The 24,976-nt window shown below is 40.4% G+C and overlaps 1 protein-coding gene and 1 non-coding gene across 10 annotated transcripts in view; both read right to left on the reverse strand.

Moving 5' to 3' along the window:
• Nucleotides 1–24,976, reverse strand: part of NKAIN3 (sodium/potassium transporting ATPase interacting 3) — a 578,866-nt gene that overhangs the window by 155,361 nt on the left and 398,529 nt on the right. For all 9 annotated transcript variants that reach the window (XM_048840789.2, XM_048840786.2, XM_048840788.2 and 6 more), the window contains one exon: nucleotides 1,422–1,619. In XM_048840789.2, coding sequence (XP_048696746.1) covers nucleotides 1,422–1,619 — 198 coding nt within the window. The remainder of the gene's footprint in view (nucleotides 1–1,421; nucleotides 1,620–24,976) is intronic.
• Nucleotides 9,922–10,004, reverse strand: TRNAF-AAA (transfer RNA phenylalanine (anticodon AAA)). Its single transcript has one exon. It is a non-coding gene; the product is annotated as a tRNA-Phe (tRNA).

The raw sequence follows: 24,976 nt of genomic DNA on the forward strand, positions 1-24,976 counted from the left end.
CTAACTGTTTGCAGAGGATGACTCTTTGATGATGACTACTCTAATGCATATACAGCAAGCATCACAGGTGATTGGACTGCACTAGAGGCAAAGGAGTGATGTAAGCAGGGTATAATATGGTCATAGATGCACCATCTTGTGCATATAAAACTGTTGCTTTTTATATACAAGTTAAAATATTTAAGTAAAAGGAACCTTTGAAAAGATCTTTTGAAAAGCAGAAAGATCTACCTGGACTGGTATGCAGTATTTACCCCTTGAGGGATTTCATGCTACAGATAATCTAATTCCCTATCAAATAAAAGCATTTACCTTCCTGTTCATTTGGACCAGAGTTAGCATGATAAAACAATTTGTTATGCCAATAAAATTTTTGTTATGTTATAAAAAGGTTTATTGCACTACTATTGCTACATAAAAATGTTATGAAATTTAACCCTATTGCAAGCTCCAGAAAGACACAGTCCACTTTTAGAACTAGCTGCCACAAAAAAAATGTTTTAATTCTTTCTCTTTCTTTCTTTCTTTCTAAAATATGGCATTTTAATTCTACTTTGCCATAAACAATTTCACAGGATTCTCTCTCTTTTTTGCTCAGTAACCTATTGCTGTCCACTCCAATACCCTCCTACACTCGTATATCAAGATCTTGTACAAAACTATGATTATTATATTTTGCAAGCAATTTTCAACTAAACAAACAAAATCTAGTCTACTGCTCCTGAGAAATTAGGTCCCGTTCTCCCTCTTCCCCCAAGGCCACTTTAGTTTCAGTAGTGCAAATCTTCACTGTCCAGTAGCAGAACAATCTGCAGTATCTGATAGATAATAGGCTTCTCTTCATGGCACAATAATATTATTATATTAAATGGTGTGCAGTTTCAGGCTGGTAAGATAATTATACAGTAACTGCCGTAAGTAGCCCACTCAGGTAAAATGTTTGGATACCCCAGATTCCCACAGAAGGATACAGAATGTCAGAAAAAAAGGGTATAGTGGTACTCTAATTACTACAATTTCCCTGACCTTTTTCACTTGTTCTTAGTTTGCATTAGGAAACTATTTACTAGCTAAAATAGATTTATATTCCGAGCTGGATGAAGTGTTCCCTTTCTGCACACGTTCTAATGAATAGCATTAATTGCTATGGATGAAATCCACTTCCATACAAAGGGCCAGCGTTAGGGCTATGAACCCAGTGTAGGGCTGTTATGAAATATCAGCATAGGAGAACAGTGTACATTTCAAATGGCAAGTTTTATATTCAAATATGCAAGGTAAAATCTGTACTGTTATTGGTCAGTTACTGAAACCATCCACGCAGTAAACAGAAACAATAGCATGTGACCTGCATACTAAAGAAGAGTAGGAGTGGTACAATCTGATAACTGAAAATAGCATTTGTGAAAATAGAAACTTACAGACAGTAATATTTGGATGGCGCTGTGAATGACCTCGAGATACTGGAAGTCAATGATGCAGCCCGTCACAGAGACATAGGAGTAATCGTCTAGGATCCCAGGGGCTGAAGGGCGCACCACTCTCCGTATGCAGCCTGGCCCATGCTCTCGCCACCAGGAACGGTGCATTGAAATGTTAAAGGTCATGAGATCAGTTTCCTAGGAGACAGAGAGAGAGAAAAAGGGATGAAATGCCCTTCTGTCACAGCATTAAAGGTGAAAACAGGAATTAATGTAATTTCACTTATAAAAGAAAAACTCAGCTAAATAAACAGATAAATTAATACAAATTTCTAAGATGAAGCCAGACCATAGAAAAGGAAAGAGAAAAATCTTACTGGGGCCCTGATCGGTAGATATGCTATGAAACATAGAGCAAATAATAGTCCCTGTCCAAAAGAAACTTGGAATCTAAAAATACAACCTAATTATTACTTTACTAGAAAGTGTCTCCAGAATGTATTTATTCTTATGGTAGGTAAAGGTGACAGTCACTTAAAACAGTGGTTCTTAACCTTTTTGGGCTCATGACCTCCTTATAAATTTTTATGGCCTGTCGTGACCCAGTAAATAGTCTGAGGGTGGAGGCCCAGGGGTGGTTTGGGTTGGATCCTGCCCGACACTCACCCTACAGTGCCAGTTCCTGTGCTGTGGGACTGGCTGGCCTTGGCTCTCTGCTCTGGGTGTTGCAACCTCCAGGGTTGCCGTGTCACTCAGACTGGCCCTGCCCCCACGACTGGACTAAATTTGTGTGAGTGGAGTTGTGACCTGGCTCAGGGGATTGCAGTGCCACTCACTCAGATTTGAACTACCCAGGCTCCTGTCGTCATGACGGCTCAGCCAAACCTGGGTGGTGCTGGGACCCCTAAGGTTGCTGTGCCTGGAGCAGGGAGGCGAAACCAGTCAATCCTGTGGGACAGAAGCCAGAGGAGCTGCCATGTGACCCTTTGAAACATTCTTGTGACCCAATTTTGGGTCCCAACCCATGGGCCGAGAAACCCTAGCATATACCCAATGTTATTTTTACAGGATAAGATCTAAAATAAACCGCTACAGAATACATTTGAGGCCACAGGTCTAGTGGAAATATCTGTTATTTTGTGTAAACCTACCAGTACATGAATAGTGTAGTATAACATGCATATTTTCACCCACTCACTTCCACCTTCATGGCTCAGCAGAGCAGTAACAGTGGCAAAATTCTAACAAATTTTTGAAGACCACTCCGGTTGTGCCTGCAAAAATGCTTGTCTTCTGGCTGTACTGAAAAAGCATCACATTTTCTAGGCATATACATGCTTAGTTGTGGGTACAAATGTGGGCTGCTGCAGGTATACTTTTACAGGCTCACATACTGAACCTTATTAATCTCCCCTACAAGTCTAGCTTTCTGTGGAAGAAGAGGTCCATACCAAACAAAGGTAGCAGGATTTTTGCCATTGTATAACATATTATATAGTTGCTAAGTCATTATTTAGACTTGGTGAGACATCTGTCTTTTGACTTTGAACATCATTCTTTGATTCCATTTTAGAAAATTTTGCACTCACAATAGACCACAGGTGGGCAAACTATGGCCCGCAGGCCACATCTGGCCCACGGGACTCTCCTGCCCAGCCCCTGAGCTCCTGACCCAGGAGGCTAGCCCCTGGCCCCTCCTCTGCTGTTCCCTCTCCCCTGCAGCCTCAGCTCACTGCGCCGCCGGTGCAATGCTCTGGGCGGCGGGGCTGCGAGCTCTTGCCAGGCAGCGCAGCTGCAGAGCCGCAGCCTGACCCAGTGCTCTGTGCTGCACGATGGCGTGGCTGGCTTCAGCAGGGCGGCGCGGCTGCCTGGTCTGGTGCTCTGGGTGTCATGGCTGTAGCACTGCCAGCCACCGGTGTTCCAGGCAGTGCGGTAAGGGGGCAGGGAGTGGGGGGTTGGATAGAGGACAGGGGAGTTCAGGATGGTGGTCAGGGGACGGGGGTGTGGATAGGGGTGGGACGGTCAGAGGGCAGGGAACAGGGGGGTTGAATGGTGGCAGGGATCCTGGGGGAGTCATCCGGAAGGAGAGGAGGGGTTGGATGGGGCAGCGGGGAGCCATCAGGGGTGGGGAGCCTGGGGGTGGTCAGGGGACAGGGGGGGTGGATGGGGCAGAGGTCCTGGGAAGGGGTGTCAGGGGACAGAGAGGGGTCTGATAGGGGGCGGGGGGCCAGGCCACACCTGGCTGTTTGGGGAGGCACAGCCTCCCCTAACTAACCCTCCATACAATTTTGAAAACCCGATGTGGCCCCCAGGCCAAAATGTTTGCCCGTCCCTGTGGTAGGGTGATATCTTACTGAATTGAAATAAAAATTGACAGACAACTCTGCTTAGGTAAAATTATAAATATAAATAAAAGCAAGCGCCAATATTGGGCAGTTTCTTATGTTTGGCTCAGTGCAACAATCCCTGTTATTTTATTACACATTACTGATGGACTTCTCTTTATGCTACTAAGCCATGGAAAAGTCTCCCCTTCAATATTTGGTAGTGAGAACTTTATTAAGGATTTTTCTGCTTTGAGTCCCTGAAGGCTTAAATGGAACTTAAGTGGTGCCTGGGCCTTCTACTAGGCTTCCACGCAAGGGGTGAATTTCACCCTGTTTCATAATAGTTGTTTGCCTATTTTTCTGCATCGTACCGGAAGAACAACATTAAGTAGGGATTACCCTGTAAACTAACTCTGAAGCTATGTATCGTTGCAAGCCAGAAATATGATCTGCAAAAGAACTGTACCATTACAGAGGCAACTGTTTTGTTTTCTTCAAGAATGAGCCAATATATTTATGTACAGTACTTCATTAAAAATAAACCTTGTAAAGGAAACACACAAACATCCTAAATCTCATCTAGAGATGGACAAACATTTGGAAAAGTTCTCCCAGTTATGTTTTGCAAATTTTGACAACGTTTTTAAATTTAAAATTTGTCATCCAGCTGTTATTCCTATTCAGCAAAGCACCTACAGATGTGCTTAATTTTTAGCATGTGCTTAAGAAGTCCCATTGACATCACTGGCCATTATCATCCTTCATTCAGTAATGGAAGAGGAGACATTTGTGAAATCTGACTTTCAAGCCACTGATGGTACAATGAGAGAAGGAAGCACCCATATCACCAGCAAATTCTCTGCTCTGATGTGCAAAGGATGTGATCGTGGCACTTTTTGTATCATTACTTTTGTTCAGCAGCTCTGGGTAACCCCCTTTGAGCAGGGGGTTGGACTAGATGACCTCCTGAGGTCCCTTCCAACCCTGATATTCTATGATTCTATGAATGCCAGAGTGCCACACCCTGGTTCTCCAAAGCAGATGCGAAAGATAAATAATTATCCAGCAGAGACCAGAGTCTTATAAGTGTAAGCTAACCAAAAAAATTACTTGGTGCTTTAGTTTGACCTCTAATATGTTACTCCAAAAAGTGATAATGTTACATCTGATAAACATTAAGCTACTGATCAATAAATGAAAGCCTGAAAAAAAATTTGCTGTTGCCAAAGTGTATCTTCTCTCTAGGAAGCACCTAAGCTATATAATGTGTCATTTATGCCATCCTTAAAAAAAAAAAAATCAACTAGTAGTTTTACTATTTATACTGAAATAAAGAAACTCACAAATAACGGTGAAATGAGATAAAGAACATTGATCCACTCTGTGTCTTTTACTTTTCCACACAAAATGTTGTTTATGGCTAATAAATTATAAAAAAATACAAATAATTCTTTGTTTTATAGCAGAGCCTACCCACCCCACGGGGCTAGACACTATACAAACACTGATAATTAGGGTTAGAAGGATTAGATTTTTATTGGTAAATGTCACTGAACATCAGTTTCACCACCGACACACACACACACTTCCACCAATAATAATCTAAATTTAAAGAAAGAAAAATGCTGCTTGAGAACTTAGAGTCGGATTTAAGGAACTTTGTTTCATCTGAAATATGATGTTGACAGATTGTGTTTTAACAATTATAGTGCTTTAACAGTTTGAATCTTAACATCTACTATCATTAAAATATTGTCTGAGCTTCCCAATAGTTTTCCAGAACTGTGAAAATGTAAATAGATAAAAATAGAAAAAAATGCTTAAAAATAAATGTTGGTATTATTCCTCAAAAGTATATAAACATTGATTCTGCCAAGCCTATTTATAATATGATAATCCCTGTTTGAAAAAGCTTCCAGACTAGACAATCTTAACAATAAGCAAAATGTGTTCATGTACAGAGTCGCAATGACCTCTGCATTTTGGGTACAATTAAAGTGTTGTGGTTTTCAAGGAGGCAATATGAATATAATTTTGAACAAATAATTCATATGAATATGCCATAACATATACAATACTGAAACACCACCACTCATTTCAGATGCCACATATCAAGCTTGTGGAAAATTTGTTAAACAACAAACAAAGAACAAATGGACACAAATCAGACGTCAAGAATTATAAAATGTAAAAACCAGTCGGAGAACACCTCAACCTCCCTGGACACTCAATTACAGACCTAAAAGTGGCAATTCTTCAACAAAAAAACTTCCAAAACAGACTCCAACAAGAAATTGCAGAACTGGAATTAATTTGCAAACTGGACGCCATCAAATTAGGCTTGAATAAAGACTGGGAATGGATGGGTCATTACACAAACTAAAACCTATTTCCCCATGCTAATTTTTCTCCCTGCTGTTACTCACACGTTCTGGTCAACTGTTTGAAATGGGCCATCCTGATTATCACTACAAAAGTTTTTTTCTCCTGCTGATAATAGCCCAATTTAATTAATTTGTCTTGTTAGAGTTGGTATGGCAACCTCCGTCTTTTCATGTTCTCTGTAGATATATATCTTCCTACTGTATTTTCCACTCCATGCATCTGATGAAATGGGTTTTAGCCCATGAAAGTTTATGCCCAAATAAATGTGTTAATCTCTAAGGTGCCACAAGTACTCCTCATTCTTTAAACCATAACACATCTAAATATCAGTTCAGATGTCTCAGCACGTGCATTGCATTAGATAAGCGCACTCCACAGTGTTACATTTAATCCAGATCTATAAAGTGTATGCACATGGGATAAATCCCTGTTTCAGCAAAGATGTGTTTAAATTTAAGCACATCAATAATCCCATCCCTAGTGAGCTAAGCGTTCAACAGGTATCTAAATCCCACTGAAGTCAGTGGGATTTAAGCACACACTTAAGTGCTTTGCGGAATAGGGATGGGATTACTCATGTTTAAAATAAAGAACGTGCTCAAAGTACTTTGCTTAAATTTGGAACCAGAAAATCCAAAGCTTGTTTCTCCCAATGTACAGTTTATAAATACCATTGTAATTTAATCTGGCTGTTTCTGCAGAACTTCTCACAAAACTACCACTTTGGAAGGTGCTTAGACTGTAGTACTGATTGCTTACTCCTTTCAGTATTATATGAAAGTTAAATGTTTGTTAGGAAAGTCCAAGAGGATGCTTGCAATTTTTCAATATGCAACACATACTGTTCTCTCATGTTAAAAACAACCATTAAACAACTGCTTCAAGACACTCAATCTTCCAGAAGGTAATGTAATGTAAATTGCTGTTTTCTTACAAAAGTATGCAGTTTTTCAAGCTTACTACTGACTGTGTACCAGACTCTATGCATCTATATAACAGCATGCCTTGAATCCAAAGAGAGAGTGCAAAGGCACAATGCTTTAGGATTGTGGACCTTCTGCACTTAAAGCTCACACCACATGTCCTTGCATTTATTTGTTGCATCAGGCTATAAGACATACCTTCTCCCTCTGCAGTCTTGTTAGATCTCACACACTTATGTTCGAACAGTACATGGATGATAATGTTCCAGAAAAATTGTAGGTGCGTAAAGGAGAAGTGATGCTAGTTATTCCATATATCATGTTCTTCCCTCTCAGGCACACTGCTTGAAATTCAGTCCTGTGCAGAAGACCTTATGCACCACTTAAGTCCCATTTAACTTGCTATGGTTTTAAAACTCTAGTGCTAAGCGGTACATAGGCTTTGTGCTGCCTGTCTGCACAGAAATGAATTCCAGTCATTGTCAGAGGTCACTGGGCCATTGGAGATTCTCGCTTTTAGATAAGATGAGCCAACATCATTAAAGGTCTTATAGATTTATGGGGACTGATGCCCTGGCCTAATTTCATTCTACCTAAAATTTTCTTGAGGTTTCAGTTGGACAGTTCCCATATAGATTGTTGTGTAGTGACTCTAGATGTATCATAATGTTCTTGGTAGTGGAGCAGATAGTTAGGTTTGAAACTTTATTTCCAAAAAATCCTGCCTACATTCACTTTTCACATATATATGTGTATGTACTTAATGAATAGTATGATTACATGCAAAAATATTGTGGTTGCATGATTAAAGTCACCAAAGATCAGGAAATACACATGTTAAAGGTCCAACAGAAAAATTAACATGGCCGCATTGTATGTTGTATGGAATATACTTTGTTACAAATGTAAGAATATATTAAGCTACACACTGAACTAGAAAATCAGGGATAGAAAATTACACATGTGCAATGTAGCTAAGTTAATTCTACTGTTGGAATCTTAACTTTCAAGGTTCTCACTTTGGGTGACTTTGTGCAACCTTAATGGGGGAAGAATACCCAGAGGAGAGCAACAAGAATTGTGGGTCAAACACACTGCTTTTTGTCTGACCCATTCACATTTATTCATTGTGTCTGCTTAGAAGGTGATTTCTTCTGGAATATAGGAATTGCCATACTGGATCAGATGCAGAGTCCATCCAGTATCTTGTCTCAGAAAGTGGCCAGTACTGGAAGCTTCCCAGGAAGGTGCAAGAACCTATAGTTGGCAGATTTGGCATAAACAGCAGGGATCTTATCTTCATTCTTATTTGTGTAGCCTATAGCAGATAGCTGATGCTTTACTAGCAAACAACACCAGTGCAATAAATAGTCCCATATCACTTTCTGAAAAAAACAAGAATGCTCTAGTTCTGATCAGTTTCCCCAGCTAAGTCTTTCATTTTCACAAATGGAGAGGAAAGACATTAATTCAAAGAACTTCTTGGCAAATAATTATAATGTACATAATTCCAGGAAAAAAGGGACTGTAACAAAGAATATTTTGTCCTAATTCCCTGCATTCAATTAAGTTTGCAGTTTTGATGTGATGTGGCTTGAACAAAAAGCCTGCAAATTCCATAATATTTAATTTTAAAGAGTCATTAATCCCCATTAGATGCGAATGATGTGTTCCAGTGCTAATGAAGCCTGCTTTAACTGTATAGCTACTCTGGAGAGGGAGCATCAGCTGCAAGCCAAAGTCTACAATTTGCAGAATAACTTTAGTTTTCCACTCCATTACATTCCCAGTCCACAGGTTATGATCCCAGTTAATGCTGCATCTGACCACTCACTGTCTCCTCATTATAGCTGAACAGGCTGATTTTGAAGCACTGGGCAGACTGCACTAAGAAAGTGGCATTGTGAATAACAGGCACTTCTGTCACTAGCTCTCATATGCATTAGCAATGATGATGGTTCAGGCTTCTGATATTTTGAATATTAATTACTCCTTTTTTGCCTTAAATCTAAATATTTGACTTCAGCTCTACTCAGGTAAAAGCCATCTGTAAAACTGAAGATGGGACTTATCTTGCTTGCACTTTGAATAATCAAAATGTGCCCATGACTGCGATCTCAGAACTGCTGGCCCAAATGGAACACCCTGTTTAAATTTGTAGCATCCCCCAAGCCTCCACAGAACAGGTTTGAACAGGTTTTGATATTTTTGAGAAAGGCTTAACCCCCAAGAGTGATTTGGGGAAGGGGATGTGATCTGCATATTCTTTTAGAATTATGGATGTTTTTGTAAATCATGTCATATTGCTGTCTCATATTTCTTGAAAAAGTCAAAGTATCATCTCTCCGTATGTGTACAATTATATATTGATTTCATTCAATTTTGTTATGGAAAATTTATTTTAAATATGTTCTCTGCTTGTTGTTTTGTCTATATGTGTCATTTATGATCCGCTTACCCAGTGTGATTTCTGGAAAAAAGCGTATTTCATGTATTACAGCTATAAAACATGCACAAAAGAGGTTTTCATTTTGGCTAGTCTATGGTAGTCTGTCACTGTCAGACTCCCTCGGTTCTGGAAGGCAGCTTTTGCACAGTGCTCAGGTTCAAACACAAGAAACAGCATTGCAAAGACAAAGACTTGAAACTTCTGCAATGTGCAAGACATAGAATCATAGAATATCAGGGTTGGAAGGGGCCTCAGGAGGTTATCTAGTCCAACCCCTTGCTTAAAGCAGGACCAATCCCCAATTTTTGCCCCAGATCCCTAAATGGCCCCCTCAAGGCTTGAACTCACAACCCTGGGTTTAGGAGGCCAATGCTCAAACCACTGAGCTATCCCTCCCCCCAAAATTATCGCCAGCTCGTAGTTGGCAGGATTCAAACCTGCACAGGGAGACCCCAATGGATTTTTAGTCCATTGCCTTAACGACTCGGCCACAACATACTGAAGTACAATTCTCATGGTAGACACCTTACATCTAATCTTGTGGGAAAAGTAGAAAGTAATCAGAATATTGATGTGGAGGTCTGCTGACAAGCCATCAACCTTGATGTGCAATGGATAATTCTAAGATACTGCCCAAACAAGCTATTCGATGTTGAGTTTGAAAAAGGGGAATTCTCAGCAAGTACCAGGATGGACAGCTTTTTAATGTGACGATGTCATCACCATACCAACAGTAACATCTGTTGGATACTGTCCAGTGCTGCCAGCATCACCTACTGAATGGATTAGGGTTTTCACTGTAGAGAAGAATGTCAGCAAGATATCTTGGATACTTGGGCAAGATTATGTGTTGACATTTAATGAGGCTGTATATTGTAATTCCAAAGAGATCCAGTGAACCTACCCAGAGGAATTTCAGAAAACAGTCTTGAGAATGGGTGGTTTCCGCAGAGCACAGACATTTCTAGCTGTAATTGGGAAAAACATATGAAGAGAGTGGTCTTGCAGACATCCTCATAGCAACACAGCAAGCAATAAATCATACAACCATGGAGTGAGGGCCCACAAGATTGTAATGGAGGCTCTGTCCTGACTGCAGAAGCATTCTTTAAATGGGTACAGTGTTGCCCCAGATTTGAGGGATATGTGTACCCCAGATGTTGATCAAGCTAACTGCAACCATAGTGTGCGCATTCAGCCACCATGAATTAATCAAATAGAACACCACAGCGTTAAGGGTTAATTTGAATACGCAGGGCTTCTGCAGGCCAGGTCATATGCTAGCTGCCCACATGCAGTTTTTGCTAATTAGAATGGGAGGAGGGAAGAAAAGAGTCAAACTGACAGTGAAAGAGAACTCTGAATTTGGGTACCTTTTGATAAGAAGTGTATTATGACTAAGGTTGTTAGGAATGTTTGTTGATAAGTAGTTTATTGAAGTGTGCAGGCAGAGGGGTTTACTAGGTGTTTTTTTGTGACCAGGTGGGCGGATGTGTCTGTGGGTGTAGAAAAAAGTCTAGTGATGTGTGCGTGTGTTGGAGGGAAACAAGAAACTGAAGGAGCCTCTGAGACACCAAGAAAGTCAAGCAGCAGCCTGTAAGCATGGTGTGACCCTGGGAGAAGCCCAGAGAAAGCATCTAGGTTGGGGATGCTGGCTAAAGAGACTTGGGTTGTAAGCAAAGAAGCTTTCCCCTGGTTTTCATTCCTTCTGCATTCAGAGAAGCTAGACTTTGTACATTCCCTGTAAACAAACAAGATGGAGTCTAGCATTTTCTTTTCAGTCATCACTTTCAACTCCCAAATGGAACAACCTACAAGATCCCAAATTTTTGCTAGCTGCTTGGGTCAAAAAGGGGAAACACTGTCATTCAGAGGGGCTCTGTGGCATGCATATTGCCAGCATCTGGTCCCCTACTTAAACGCAGAGGAAATCTATCATATCCACTATGTCTAGTTGTGAAGGATGTGGGGCTGATCTGCAATAATTTATGAATTCTATATGTGACCTGGTTATTGGGATAGCTACAGAATGGTATATTGGGGTATTGGACTAGTTATTGTACATATAATGGTTTAGTTTAGTAGCAAGGATGTTAGCAAATAAGTAAGAGGGAAACATAATGGCTCCAAATGAGCAGCCTCCCAGTAAACACATGAGGGAGCTTCACATTAAGCTGTGAAGATGTTACTTCTAGTTGCCAGCCAAGTTACAGGACTTGTTTTGCCAGTGTTGGGAGCATCTAGATTAAGAGCACTTAAATAATTAGAATGAGGGATTCTGGAGGGAAGGAATACAATTGTCAATGAGCTGTTCCCTGCGGAACAGACTAACACAGACACCTGCTTGGAGATCTAGGCTTTTGAGGGGGATGGTTGTTTTAAAAACTTCCTCTCCTATGCTTTGCTTTGTTCCCACTGATGAGTTTAAACAATACTTTGTTTTAAGAAGGCAGTTCGGTGTCACTGTATTTACTGTTGGCCACAGACTCCCCCAGGGAAGAACCACAGTTACTGAGTCCAGTTGGACCAGCTGGGTAATCACAGGTGATCTACAGGGTGCTGTAGCCCAGGACCCAGTCTAACACAGAAGAATTGTGAGATTCCACCGCAGGAGAGGTGAAGGCACAAGGCCTGACATCTGAGTGGGTGCACTCAGTGAGACCCAATGAGGGGACAGTTGTATAGCTAGATCTGTAATCATGACACAAGTCAACTCCACAACTATGGAAGTGGGGTCAGGACTCCCCAGGAAGCATAACTGGTGGTCTGAATGTACCTCATTTATAGAGCTTCTGTCTATTAATCTATAGTTCATACATAGCTATATAGACAGGAATAAAGACATATATATTTAGAAAATGTCTTTTGTTTTGAAAGATTTGATATGCTTAGCAGGTATGCCCTGTATTTTAAATGGGGGATATTGATGAATCTCTCTGAAAAGAGCAGACACTTTTAAAGTAAAATACTAAATAGCTTTTCACCAGTCAGCCCAATTATTCCTAGGTTCATAAATTGAACAGGTGTTTTCACCCAGTCACAGAACTGGTAGAAAGTACTGGTTGTTTCTTGCAGTAGGCAATAAAACTGGCTATTTTAAAATTTAATGTTGGTTAAAAAGTTAAGCTATGCAGCCAAACTGATGAAAAGCCCAGGAAAGTGGAGAGATAAGGTAAGTACTGTATTGTGCTTATTTTGTTTATTGGGCAACATAGTAGGTCTGATTTTTTTAAAAGTGAGCATATGAAATCATAGAATCATAGAATCATAGAATATCAGGGTTGGAAGGGACCTCAGGAGGTCATCTAGTCCAACCCCCTGCTCAAAGCAGGACCAATCCCCAATTAAATCATCCCAGCCAGGGCTTTGTCAAGCCTGACCTTAAAAACTTCTAAGGAAGGAGATTCTACCACCTCCCTAGGTAACACATTCCAGTATTTCACCACCCTCCTAGTGAAAAAGTTTTTCCTAATATCCAACCTAAACCTCCCCCACTGCAACTTGAGACCATTACTCCTTGTCCTGTCCTCTTCTACCACTGAGAATAGTCTAGAACCATCCTCTCTGGAACCACCTCTCAGGTAGTTGAAAGCAGCTATCAAATCCCCCCTCATTCTTCTTTTCCTCAGACTAAACAATCCCAGTTCCCTCAGCCTTTCCTCATAAGTCATGTGTTCCAGACCCCTAATCATTTTGGTTGCCCTTCGCTGGACTCTCTCCAATTTATCCACATCCTTCTTGTAGTGTGGGGCCCAAAACTGGACACAGTACTCCAGATGAGGCCTCACCAATGTCGAATAGAGGGGAACAATCACGTCCCTCTATCTGCTCGCTATGCCCCTACTTATACATCCCAAAATGCCATTGGCCTTCTTGGCAACAAGGGCACACTGCTGACTCATATCCAGCTTCTCGTCCACTGTCACCCCTAGGTCCTTTTCCGCAGAACTGCTGCCTAGCCATTCGGTCCCTAGTCTGCAGTTCTGCGGAAAATGTGTGAGTCTATTTGAAAAACAGGCAAATTTGCTGCCTAAATGGAAAAACAGCTGCTTTGCTTTGTTTAATTTGCCACCTGCTCAGGAATCTGTTTCCTGTTTTGCAAAATAGGTAAGCTTCTTTCAGATTTAAGGACTTAAAAAGTATAGTGTCTTTAGAAAGCCACCAAGCAGGAAGGGCAGTCTGAGGTCTCTTCTTTCTGCACACTTAGACCTGCTCTACACTTAAAGTTTAGGCCAACCTAGCTAAGTCACTCAAAGGTGCGAAAAAATTCAGACTCTTGAGTGCCATAGTTAAGCTGACCTAAACCCTGTTTTAAAAGCTCTAACCAATTGTGTTCTGCACATTACCAAGGAATGTCTTTATTAATAAATTTCAATATAAAAAAGATATAATGGCCTATTAAGAAACATTAAAGTCTAGATCATTTTTTTAATGTTCCTACTAATATGAGTTATATACTGCTGGTCACTTTAACAGACGAATAGACCTCTGAAGCCTAATGATCCATGCAGTTTCTAACTTTGTATACCTGTCGTTAATCCATCATCATCCAAGTAGTAATCTATCCCACTCTAATAAATAGAAATGGACCTGGAATACTTCAGAGGAATAAAAACATACGAATGTTTTAAATTATGGTATCATTTTGCTGCCAATTTGAAATAATACTGACAGTGTCTAGAAAAAAGGGAAGAACAGTAGTTCAGCATCATCTGGTTTTTATAAGCGCAGGCATGGCACAATTTTAAAAAAAGGACAGGTGGGATTAAAATTACTTTTGTTCCTATTTATTAAAAACAGAAAACAAAACCTACTATATAAACCTCCCGCTGAAACATAATAGATATAAAAAGAACATTAAGATAGTGTCTGAGAAGAAAGAAATTCACAATGTAGGGTCTGATCCTGCAGGGTGCTGAGTACCTTTAATTCCCATTGTCCCTTAGAGGATATTAATCAGGCTATACATTACAGATTATTATTATTATTGTTATTTCATACTCACGTAACAGAAAACATGCTGGAGACTTTAAAATACAGAAATACAGACCGTCTCCTTGAGCAGGAGAATTTACAGCCTAAACAACCTAAACTTGCAAAATGTTGTCCATATACTTACTTACACATTGTGTATAGTCCTATTGAAGTAAAGCATGTGAATAAGAGTTTGTTCATTGAGGCCTACATTAAAGTGATGAGAAGAAATAGGAAGCAATGACAACTTGAGAAGGGTATAATAGGAGAAGGATGAGGAAGAGGGCAATATGATGTATCCTTGAAGGTAAGAAAGAATTTATTTTCAGTGTGTCCTGTACACAACACATTAGCACAATGACATATAGCAAAGAAGGTGTCCGGGTGTTAGAGCAAAATGTCATGTACCTGCTAAGAGCCCAATGAAGTCTATGGCAATATTCCAATTGACTATAGTGGGTGTTGGATCTTGCCCTAAACTGGGATTACTATTGTTGTCTGTTATTGTTTTCAAAATCTGTCAATTTTGCTGTTGTTGGTGAATATCCCTACCATTTTCTGGGGGGAGCAGAGAATAGAGATGGATTCTTATTAGTTCACTGAACACAATACTATTTTGTTCTATTTATAAAGGTTTGCAGTATGAAATACATCAGAGTAGACTGAACACTCAGCTCAAACACCAAAATAAAACAAATTACATTCTAATGTTGGCATTTAAATTTAAGGCTAGAATTTCAACATACATTAAATAAACAATAGGGGTCAAGGGATGCCCCTAAGGATGGGGCATCCTATGCAAAGAATGCTTTTTGTCAAGGCTCCCCACTACCCCTAGAACAGACTACAATTAATTTAAAAAAAAACATTTACTAGCTGCACCATGGTTTTTTTTATTTCTCTGTTTTCTTTTTCATTCCTTTATTCTATTCTCTCTCCTGTTTCCCACTTCATTTTTACCCTACTTGTTCTATCCTTTCTACCTTTTGGTTTGTTTGTTCTCACCTCACACAGCTGGTAATTAGGGATTCGTGGACCTAAGCCCCATCAATAATATCATACCTGTGTAGTGTAAGCTGATTGTATTCCAGGGTGCAGTACTGACTGCTGCCTTGGCTGGAACTGCTCCAGCACTGGGAGGCAGCAGAACTGAAGTATTTCTGGGCATGAGTAGGCCATTGGTAGCAGAGAGAGGTGGCAAAGAGTAGGAAATACTGGATTCTATAGGGCTAGCCTCACAGAGATAGAGTATTGGGCTGTCTGTAGCAACTTTCCCCATATCTTCTGCTCATCTAGCCAGGCTCTCCTTTTTCTTTTGATCACCCTATTTAACTTTTCCTCCTTCTAAGGGCTTGTCTTCACTACAGCTGCACCACTGTAGTGTTTTAGTGAAGACGCTACTCTGCCAACAGGAGAGGATCTCCCATCAGCATAGTTAATCCACCTCCCCAAGCGGCGGTAGCTATGTCAATGGGAGTGGCCCTCCCATCAACATGACACTGTCTACACAAGGGTTAGGTTGATATAACTACGTCGCTTGAGGTGTGGATTTTTCACACCCTGAGCAACATAATTATATCAAGATAGGTCTCTAGTATAGACCTGGCCTAAGACCCTTTTTATTCCAGTGCCCCTATTCCAGATCTCCTCAGACTTTTCCTTCTCTCCCAAGCTCTTATTGTCCAGAACATCTCTGATGCTGGCTCTGGTAAGATTCAGGACTGTTGTTTCTGCAGTGTCTGGCACATCTCAGCAGCAGACAGAAAATGACAATTGAGTTCCCGAGTGAACTGCTAAGAGTTGGCTGGCTGACAGTCTATGGGTCAGTGGCTACTGCTTGCCAATTAGCCACAGGATGCACAGCTATGGTCAAAGCAGTGTTCCTTTGGAGACAACAGCCATGGGGAAAGAAGGGGGAGTATGACAAACCTGCTTGAGAATTTGTTTGGCCCTTCTGCAGTGTGGTACCTTAGATGGTCACCTAAAAGATCTATGCATTAAGGAATTACGTCGGAGTTATGAACGCTCAAGTTACTAACTGATTTGTCAACCACACACCTCATTTGGAACTGGAAGTACGCAATCAGGCAGCAATACACACAAAAAAAGCAGCAAATACAGTACACTACTGTGTTAAACGTTAACTACTAAAACATAAAAGGAAAGCAGAATTTTTCTTCTGCATAGAACATAAGAAAGACCATATTGGGTCAGACCAAAAGTCCATCTAGCCGAGTATCCTGTCTTCTGACAGTGACCAATGCCAGGTGCCCCAGAGGAAATGAACAGAACAGGTAAGCATCAAGTGATCCATCCCATCGCCCATTCCCAGCTTCTGGCAAAAGGATACTAGGGACACCATCCCTGTCCATCCTGGGTAGTAGCCATTGATGGACCTATCCTCCATGAACTTATCTAGTTCTTTTTTGAACTAGAATAGCAAAATTTCAAATCTGTAGTAAGTCAATGTTCAGTTGCAAACTTTTGAAAGAGCCACCATAATGTTATGTTCAGAGTTACGAACATTTCAGAGTTATGAACAACCTCCATTCCCAAGGTGTTTGTAACTCTGAGGTTCTACTGTAGGTGTGAAACATCTCAGAGGTGCAGCTGCGCCCAGCATGTACTTCAGTTGCACTTCTGGAAACAACACTGTTTTTACATGTGCAACATTGCAGGCCTAAATCTTCCATACCTTAAAATCTGCAAATTCACTGAATAGGTTTTAGAGCTAAATTGTACCATATGAGCGGTAGCCAAAGTCCACTGAAGTCAGTGGGAAAACTCCTATTGACTTCAGTGAATTTTAGATTAAGTCCTACTAAAACTAAACACTTAGTTTAGACAGAAAAACAGACTCAACTGTGATTCAGATTCAAGTGTTTTGAATTGAGATACCACAGCGGTAGGCATACTGAAAATATAACAAGATATATATATATATATATATATATATATATATATATATGGATACTTATATAGATATATTAATCTACATACTTAAAAAGATAACTACACCTTTGGGATTGTCCACTGAACGTTGCTCTCTTATTTTGGCATACAATAGGTTTGCTACTCCTTTAAAATATGATTACTCAAACAACAAATAGGACAGTCAGATAGATATGAATAATTGAATGTCCTATTTGTTGCGAGAGTAATTAGAGAGAGAGAGAGACTGTGTGTGTGTGTGTGTGTGTGTGTGTGTGTGAGTGTGTAAGTAAAAGCCTGGTGTACCTTTCACATAGCATGCAGAATGTCATGTGGCTACAGCACTTAAATCTGCAAGTTAGAAAACATTCTAAACCATTGGAGTGATCAGAATATGCCATCCCCATGCAGCACATGAATTTTTAAAGAAAAAGAAAACCCTTCTCTTGAATTTTTCTCTTTGAGACAGGAAAAATGAATAGTCCACATTAAAGACTCATGACCTGAAAATTTTCATTTAAAACGAATTAATTTTTAAAGTATATTAATGGCAAAAAGATCTCAATATTAATATTCTGCTTTATTTTTGCACCATTGTAACTTAAAAAAGTCATATTTTTTTAAATGCACAGGGAAAGGAGGAGATTTTCAACTGAAAATATACTCAAGTTTAAAAAGCACTAAAAAAAAATAGTAGTAATAAAAGATTCATTGAGGTTGTCTAAGGGTTCATCTCCAAACAAAAATATATAGTCATGTTGTAAACCCCTAAAAATAATGGATTTCTAATGGAAAATCCAATACAATCTCATAATTTTTAACCATCACACAACCACTAGTATGTTTCTTAAGGGAAAAAATAGAACTCTGGCAACTTCTTTATCCGGTTTGCAGGATCATAAACCCACATAAATCCACATTCCAAACACAAAATTAAATGTCCAAGACAGCAACCTTCAAAAAATGGAACACCATATGAATTTACTGAACCCTCTAACCTACAGAAAATTGGTGTTTGTTATAGTCCTTTAAAAAATCATATCAATAAAAGCTACCTGGTGTTCAGTAGATTCCCAACTCTTTACAATCAATCTCTCATCTCTCCATTAATCCCACTGAAATCCTTTGCAGCAAAGTAAAGATCAGCTTTGACATGATTCACAGAGGCATGGCTGGGACCTTGTAATACCACAGCCACACTTGAGCCACATTGTGCCCTACTAAATAAAATCCATGGAAGGAGGACAGCTCTAAGAAACATCATGAGCTTCTCCTCCTGCACTTGCCAATGAATGCTCCCTTAGAGGAGAGGTTGTGTGTCTGAGTGAGGAGACAGAAGCTGCCAAACCTAGGAGATGTGTGGAAAAGGAACCTTAACTCTAAACTGTTCTGACCCCTGGGCCATCGTGCCCAGCTTTCCTCTTCCCACTGTGACACAGTAGGCCAGCTCCTCAACTGGGGTAAACTGTCATAGCTCCATTGATTTCCATTGATACTCAAATTGAGCATCTGGTCCAGTATTCATAGGGACTTTATTCACAATGGGTAACATTCATGCCTGTATTTGTGGAAGAAGGAAGTGGGGGTGTAGGTGGGGGGCGGGGAATTCACAAGAACTATGCCTCATTTAATTTCCATTTAAGACTTATTTTAAGGATTTTGGTAGGATTTCAGTGGTACATATAGGGCATGCTCTGGCTCTCTGCACAGGGTTAAATTTCGCCCAGTGTTACCACCTTGATGAAGATTCCAGTGGAAGAGGAAGAGACAGTAGCAGACTTTGCTGGTTTCATGTATTGGACAAAAGTCAGCTCAGAATGTGAAGCTGGCATTTTAAATTTGTTTGACCTCAGTATACCTGGAATGTGCCAACTGGTGTATTTCCATTGGGTTATGATCAAGACCAAGAGAATCGGCATACTACAATTTAACAGACTAGTATAAGCAACAGTCAAACCAAGAAGCACCTGAGTCTGACTGGCAAGTTGTTTATCATGGTTTCAGAACTCCCAAACCATGAAAGGCTTTATGGTGTCCTTCCCTGGGAAGTGTGAAGGGAAGCAAATAAAAATAAACAGAAGTGAAAGAGCCCCTTCATCTGTCTGCACTGTCACATAGGACTTGTCCAGATTGTAAGTCTGGGTACAAGGGAAGAGAGGAGGATCCACAAGGCAAGCAAGTGGGCAGGATAGAGATAAAGAGGGCATGGAGAGGACAAGGCTGCCACAGGGGGTAATATCGTATAACACCCTGTGAAGGGCTGCAGAAACTTTCTTCCTCCCTGGAGCAAGGAGGAACCAGGGAAGGAAATGTAAATCAAAATTCCTTCCAAAGGTTCCTCCTGGGGTGGCACTGGTACTTGCTTTTCAGTGAGGGCTTGGGACACAGCCTCAGTCGAGTTATAAACATCACATTCCCAGCAAAGATTGAAACATAGTGGCTATTGGAATGAATGATTTGTTTATTTTAAAAATGCAAATATAGAAAATGATGGAGGGCTACAATTGTATTCAGCTTCAAAGAACACCTAGTGAGAAGAGACAGAAATAGGAAATGCTGTCTAGATGTTATAATTAGGTTATGTTGTTCACATGGATTTTTCCCTGATATATTTTAAATAATTTTAAGTAATGACTACATGTATTGCTTGCAGAGAGGAGGCAATTAAACTGAATAGTGCTGTCATGGAACAATACCCCCCCTTCCAGCCCATAATGAGCTCTCCTGGAATATATCACCAAACTGAAACACATTCTGATGCTACTATGCAATGAAAGGCATGAAATATTGGTGCAAATGGAGGCAATAATTAATTCTGACATTATGATTAATGGCAGTATAACTCTCTGCTTTTATTCTTGTGTTAGTGCATGGCTTCATTAAGTGCATGGCTTCATTCACTTTTTTGTATGTTTTGTGGAATATGCGTGCGCGTGTGTGTGTCAGAAATTTTGATAAGACTGAGCTGAGGGTCTGAATCAATGATACCATGGTGAAAGAATAAGGAAATCACCACAAAGTTGACCTGGTTCTATAAATGAAGTCATCAGCACAGTCTGTGTCACTGGATACTTTAGCAGCTACATCTAGAGCTGGCCATGGTACTTTGCAGAAATGCATGTGTACCCTTAAGGGATCATAGTAAAACCACCTTATTTTAATGTCATCAGTGGTTATGGGCCTGATTCTCCTCTCACTGATACAGTATAAATCCAGGAGTAATTCCACTGGAGTCAATGCAGTTACAGGGGTCAGAGTGGGGAAAATCAGGCCCTTATGCGTTCATTAGCCCTACAAAGCAGGGTTTTATTTTTTGTCATGATCAACAGAAAATGATGATGAAGACTCAGACCATTAGCTAGGGCAAACCAGTGTGACTCAACTGACTTCAGCTTTATATCATCTGAAGTTCTGGAATTTAAAATCTGCAAAAAAAGTCAGCACATCAAAAATAGTAATCAGTCCTCATACACACATCTCCCACAAAGGCTTTAATTCAACATTATGAATATCAGAAAAGGCCTGGAAAGAAAGTAAGAGAAGAAAAAAAATAGCCTCCAATAAAATCTCTCATTTTAGAAAAATAATCACCCCTCTTGGAAAAAAAAATCACACCTGAGTCACATTTACACCATGACTTCTTATGGCTCATATTACTATATAAAGAGTAAGACAGTTCAAAACAATAAAGCAGACTTAGGACTTGTCTACATGGTGGTGCATTGTGGACTACTGGGATGTGATTTCCAGTGTATTAAAATGCTTAGCATTAATTGGTCCAAGTAGACCCTGCTCTTGCAGACTAAAGGTTCCCTGGTGCACTTTAACATTGTACACTATAGTGTAATGATCAACATAATGAGAATAATTTGCATGTGTGAGGTTCTGGTGAATTAAAGAAAATCAGTATGGGACAGATTGCCATGTTCACTAAGGCCTTGTCTACATGCAATTTGTGCCACTGTAACTACACTGATATCATTAAAGCAGTATGAACCCCAGGGTGATTATAGCAGTATAGCTTATTCCAGTACATGTATAACTGTGCCCACATTAAGGACAATACTGCTTTAACTATTTCCATTAAAAAAAAAATCAAACCCCTAATTGAAATAGTTCTATCAGAACAAAACCAGTGTGTAGACCAGGCCTTAGGTCCCTTCACCCAACTTTGGCAGTTTTGGGTCAAATAGCTTTCAAGGATATGCCTACAAGCAGGGCCGGCCCAAAACATTTTGGCACCTGAGGCGGGGAGCTCAAATGACGCTCCCATGCCCCCTCGCTTGGGCCAAAACTATGAAAGGTCTCAATTCTGCCTTCTTCCTGTTCTACTCCTCTCATGGTACCGCTCTGCTACCTACCCCAATAAAGGAGAACTAACAACTTAAAATGCCTTGTTCAAAAATTTTAAGTAACACTTAACTTTCAAACACCTGAACAGCAAATGTAACTTTTCTTGTCTGCATAGTAAACACTGGCCTTTTTATCTGTTTGAATAATCAAAGTGGTGCTTTCCGTGCCTTCTGGGTTGCAAAGATTTGAACTGCTTCCTGAAAGTCCACAGTCTGGGCCAGCTCATGCTCTATTGAGATGGTTGCAAGGCCGACTAGCCTCTCCTGTGTCATTGTGGAGCGTAGATGTGTTTTTATTAATTTCAGCTTGGAGAAGCTCTGTTCTCCACTGGCAGCTGTTACAGGAAGTGTTAGAAGTATGCGCAGAGCAACAAAAGCATTTGGAAAGAGGGTGGTCATCTTATTTGTGCACATATATTCCCCCAGAACAGCCTTTGGAGTTGATCCTGCTGAAATGTATCTTGAAAGGGCTTTCAGTTCATCACCTAAATTACTTGCATCAAAATCGCGCATGTCATCATGTGTCAACACTGTCTCTAGTGCCCTGCATTGCTGGTGTAGGTCTTCTTCAGGAATAGTGAGGAGTTTTGGAATATCATACAACATCCCAAATATACTACTGTGTTCCTTGAGCTTCATGAAATGTTCTTCAGCTGACTGGATTGCACAATCTAACACTGGTTAAAGAATTCAACTTTGAATTGTTGTTTGGGGTCTCTTATGGGATTATCCTGTGCCTCGTAATCAAAATGTCGTCTTCTTCAGTGACTCTTGTATTCTTGAATGGGTGGGAAAATAGCTTCAGTGTGAAGTTCCTCTGCCAACTTCTTGGTGCTCTTCAGAACGTTTTGAAATCCCTCCTCTGACCGGTAAGACTGTAGGTATGACTTGGCTTTGCCATCGACGAGTTGATGCAGAGAAAAATACATAGATGCTTTGAATTACATTAAAAAATTCAGCAGCCTCACTAGAAGCTGATGCTGTATCACTGACCACCAAGTCCAATGAATGAGAACTGCATGGGACAAAAAAAAGCTCGAGGGTTTAACTCTCAGATCCGTGTCTGCACTCTTCTGTTCTTTTCTCTCATGTTGGCACCATTATCGTAGCCCTGACCTCTCATGTCAGCTACTGCAATTTCCGTATCTTCCAGCTTTTTAAGAAGCACATTTGTCATACCAGCTCCTGTAGTATCATCCATGTCAATAAATTATAGAAAATGCTCTCTGACAGTTACCATTGCAGGGACATTTTCACTAGGTTCTGTTGTTGTTGTTGCAAAACGCACCATTAAAGTCATTTGTTCTGCATGGCTGATGTCAGTTATGCAGTCCAGAACAACAGAGTAATGTCTTGCTGATTTCAGATCTGCCACAATCTTCTGTTTGACTTTTGTTGCCAGTAACTGTATGATATCATTTTGAATTGTTTTGTGGTGTGTACACATTTCTTGGGTGGTGACTCTTCTTAGATGCTCCTGGAGTACAGGCCTATAATTACCTGAGTCATTCCCTTTACCCTTTTTAAATATTGGCACAACTTTAGCTTTGTTCGAGTCTTCTGGAACTTCTCCAGTGGTCCAAGACTTATTGAAAATCAACATTAATGGTCCAGCGAGCTTCTCAATCGGCTCTTGTAAAACTCCTGGATGCAAGTTATCTGGACCTGCTGATTTGAAAATGCCTGACTGTTTAATATCCTCAAGAGACACTAGTGGAATGGAAAGAGTATCATCACCGCTGTATGATGAGATTATATCATCTATTTTTTCCCTCAAATACAGAACAGATATTTATTGAACTCTTCTGGCTTTTTCTGCATTACCACCAAAAATTCTACCATTTCCGTCCAATAATGGGCCAAAAACATTGCCAGGATTCTTTTTGTTCCTTATATATTTGTTCCTTTAAAAATCTCCTTATTGCTTTTAACACTGCTGCCCGTAGATTTCTTCTTATGTCTTTTGGCTTGCCTTACCAATTTTCTACAATTCCTAACTTCTGATTTATATTCATTACTCTCAACTTCCGCTCTCTTTCATTTGTTATATAGTATTATTTTTAATTTTTTATAGCTGCCTTAACTTCCCTGCTAAACCAGGTTGGATTTTTTAACCAGCTTAGCCTTCGTCCTTAATTGTGGGATTGCAGCTTTTTGGGCATCTACTAAGGTGTTCTTAAATGATTTCCAATTATCATTCATATTTTTCTGATTAAATTCTCCTTACAAGCTGATTTAGCTTATAATTGTTTTCAGCTTTGTGAAATTGGACCTATTAAAGCAGGGGTGGCCAACGTGTAGCTCCGGAGCCATATGCAGCTCTTCAGAGGTTAATATGCGGCTCCTTGTATAGGCACCAACTCCGGGACTGGGGCTATAGGTGCCAACTTTCCAATGTGCTGGGGGGTGCTCACTGCTCAACCCCTGGCTCTGCCATGGGCCCTGTCCCACTCCACCCCTTCCCATGCCCTCCCCTGAGCCTGCCATGCCCTTGCTCCTCCCTCCCCCCCAGCCTCCTGCACACCACCAAACAGCTGATTGGGAGGTGCAGGGAGTGAGGGGGGGAGGGGCTGCCGGTGGGCGGGAGGTGCTGGGACCGGGGCGGGGGGGAAGGCAGAGCTGATGGGGGGCTGCTGACATATTACTGTGGCTCTTTGGCAATGTACATTGGTAAATTATGGCTCCTTCTCAGGCTCAGGTTGGCCACCCCTGTATTAAAGTAGATATAGATATCTATCTATCTATCTATCTATCTATCACTAGTCCGGACTTTATTCTGTTTGCACATTATAAATGTGATCAAGACATGATCACTTGTAAATAAGCTACCATTAATTTTTAGTTCTGTGATCATTTGCTCTTTATTTGTTAGGACAAGGTCTAGTAAAGAAATCCCCTGTGGTGGCTGCAACACCTTTTAAGGTAGGAAATTGTCATCTATTACGTTTAGAAATTCCAAGGATGTTTTAGCACTGGCTGCATGAGACCTCCAACATATGTCACTCAAATTGAAGTCCCACATGAACCCGCAGTTTTTCCTACACATTATAGATAGGTGCGTAAGAAGGCATCATCCTGTTCCTCAGTGTGATTTTGTGGTCTGTTTTGTGCTTTATCTGTTAGGAAAATGTGCTAACCAAAGTTCTGTACCAGCCTGCTCCATGAAAAATGTATTCCACATTTGAAATTGCAATTGATGACAAGCTGCCTAATG

This window comes from Caretta caretta, chromosome 2, assembly GCF_965140235.1.
Source record: "Caretta caretta isolate rCarCar2 chromosome 2, rCarCar1.hap1, whole genome shotgun sequence".
NCBI classification, from domain to species: domain Eukaryota; kingdom Metazoa; phylum Chordata; order Testudines; family Cheloniidae; genus Caretta; species Caretta caretta.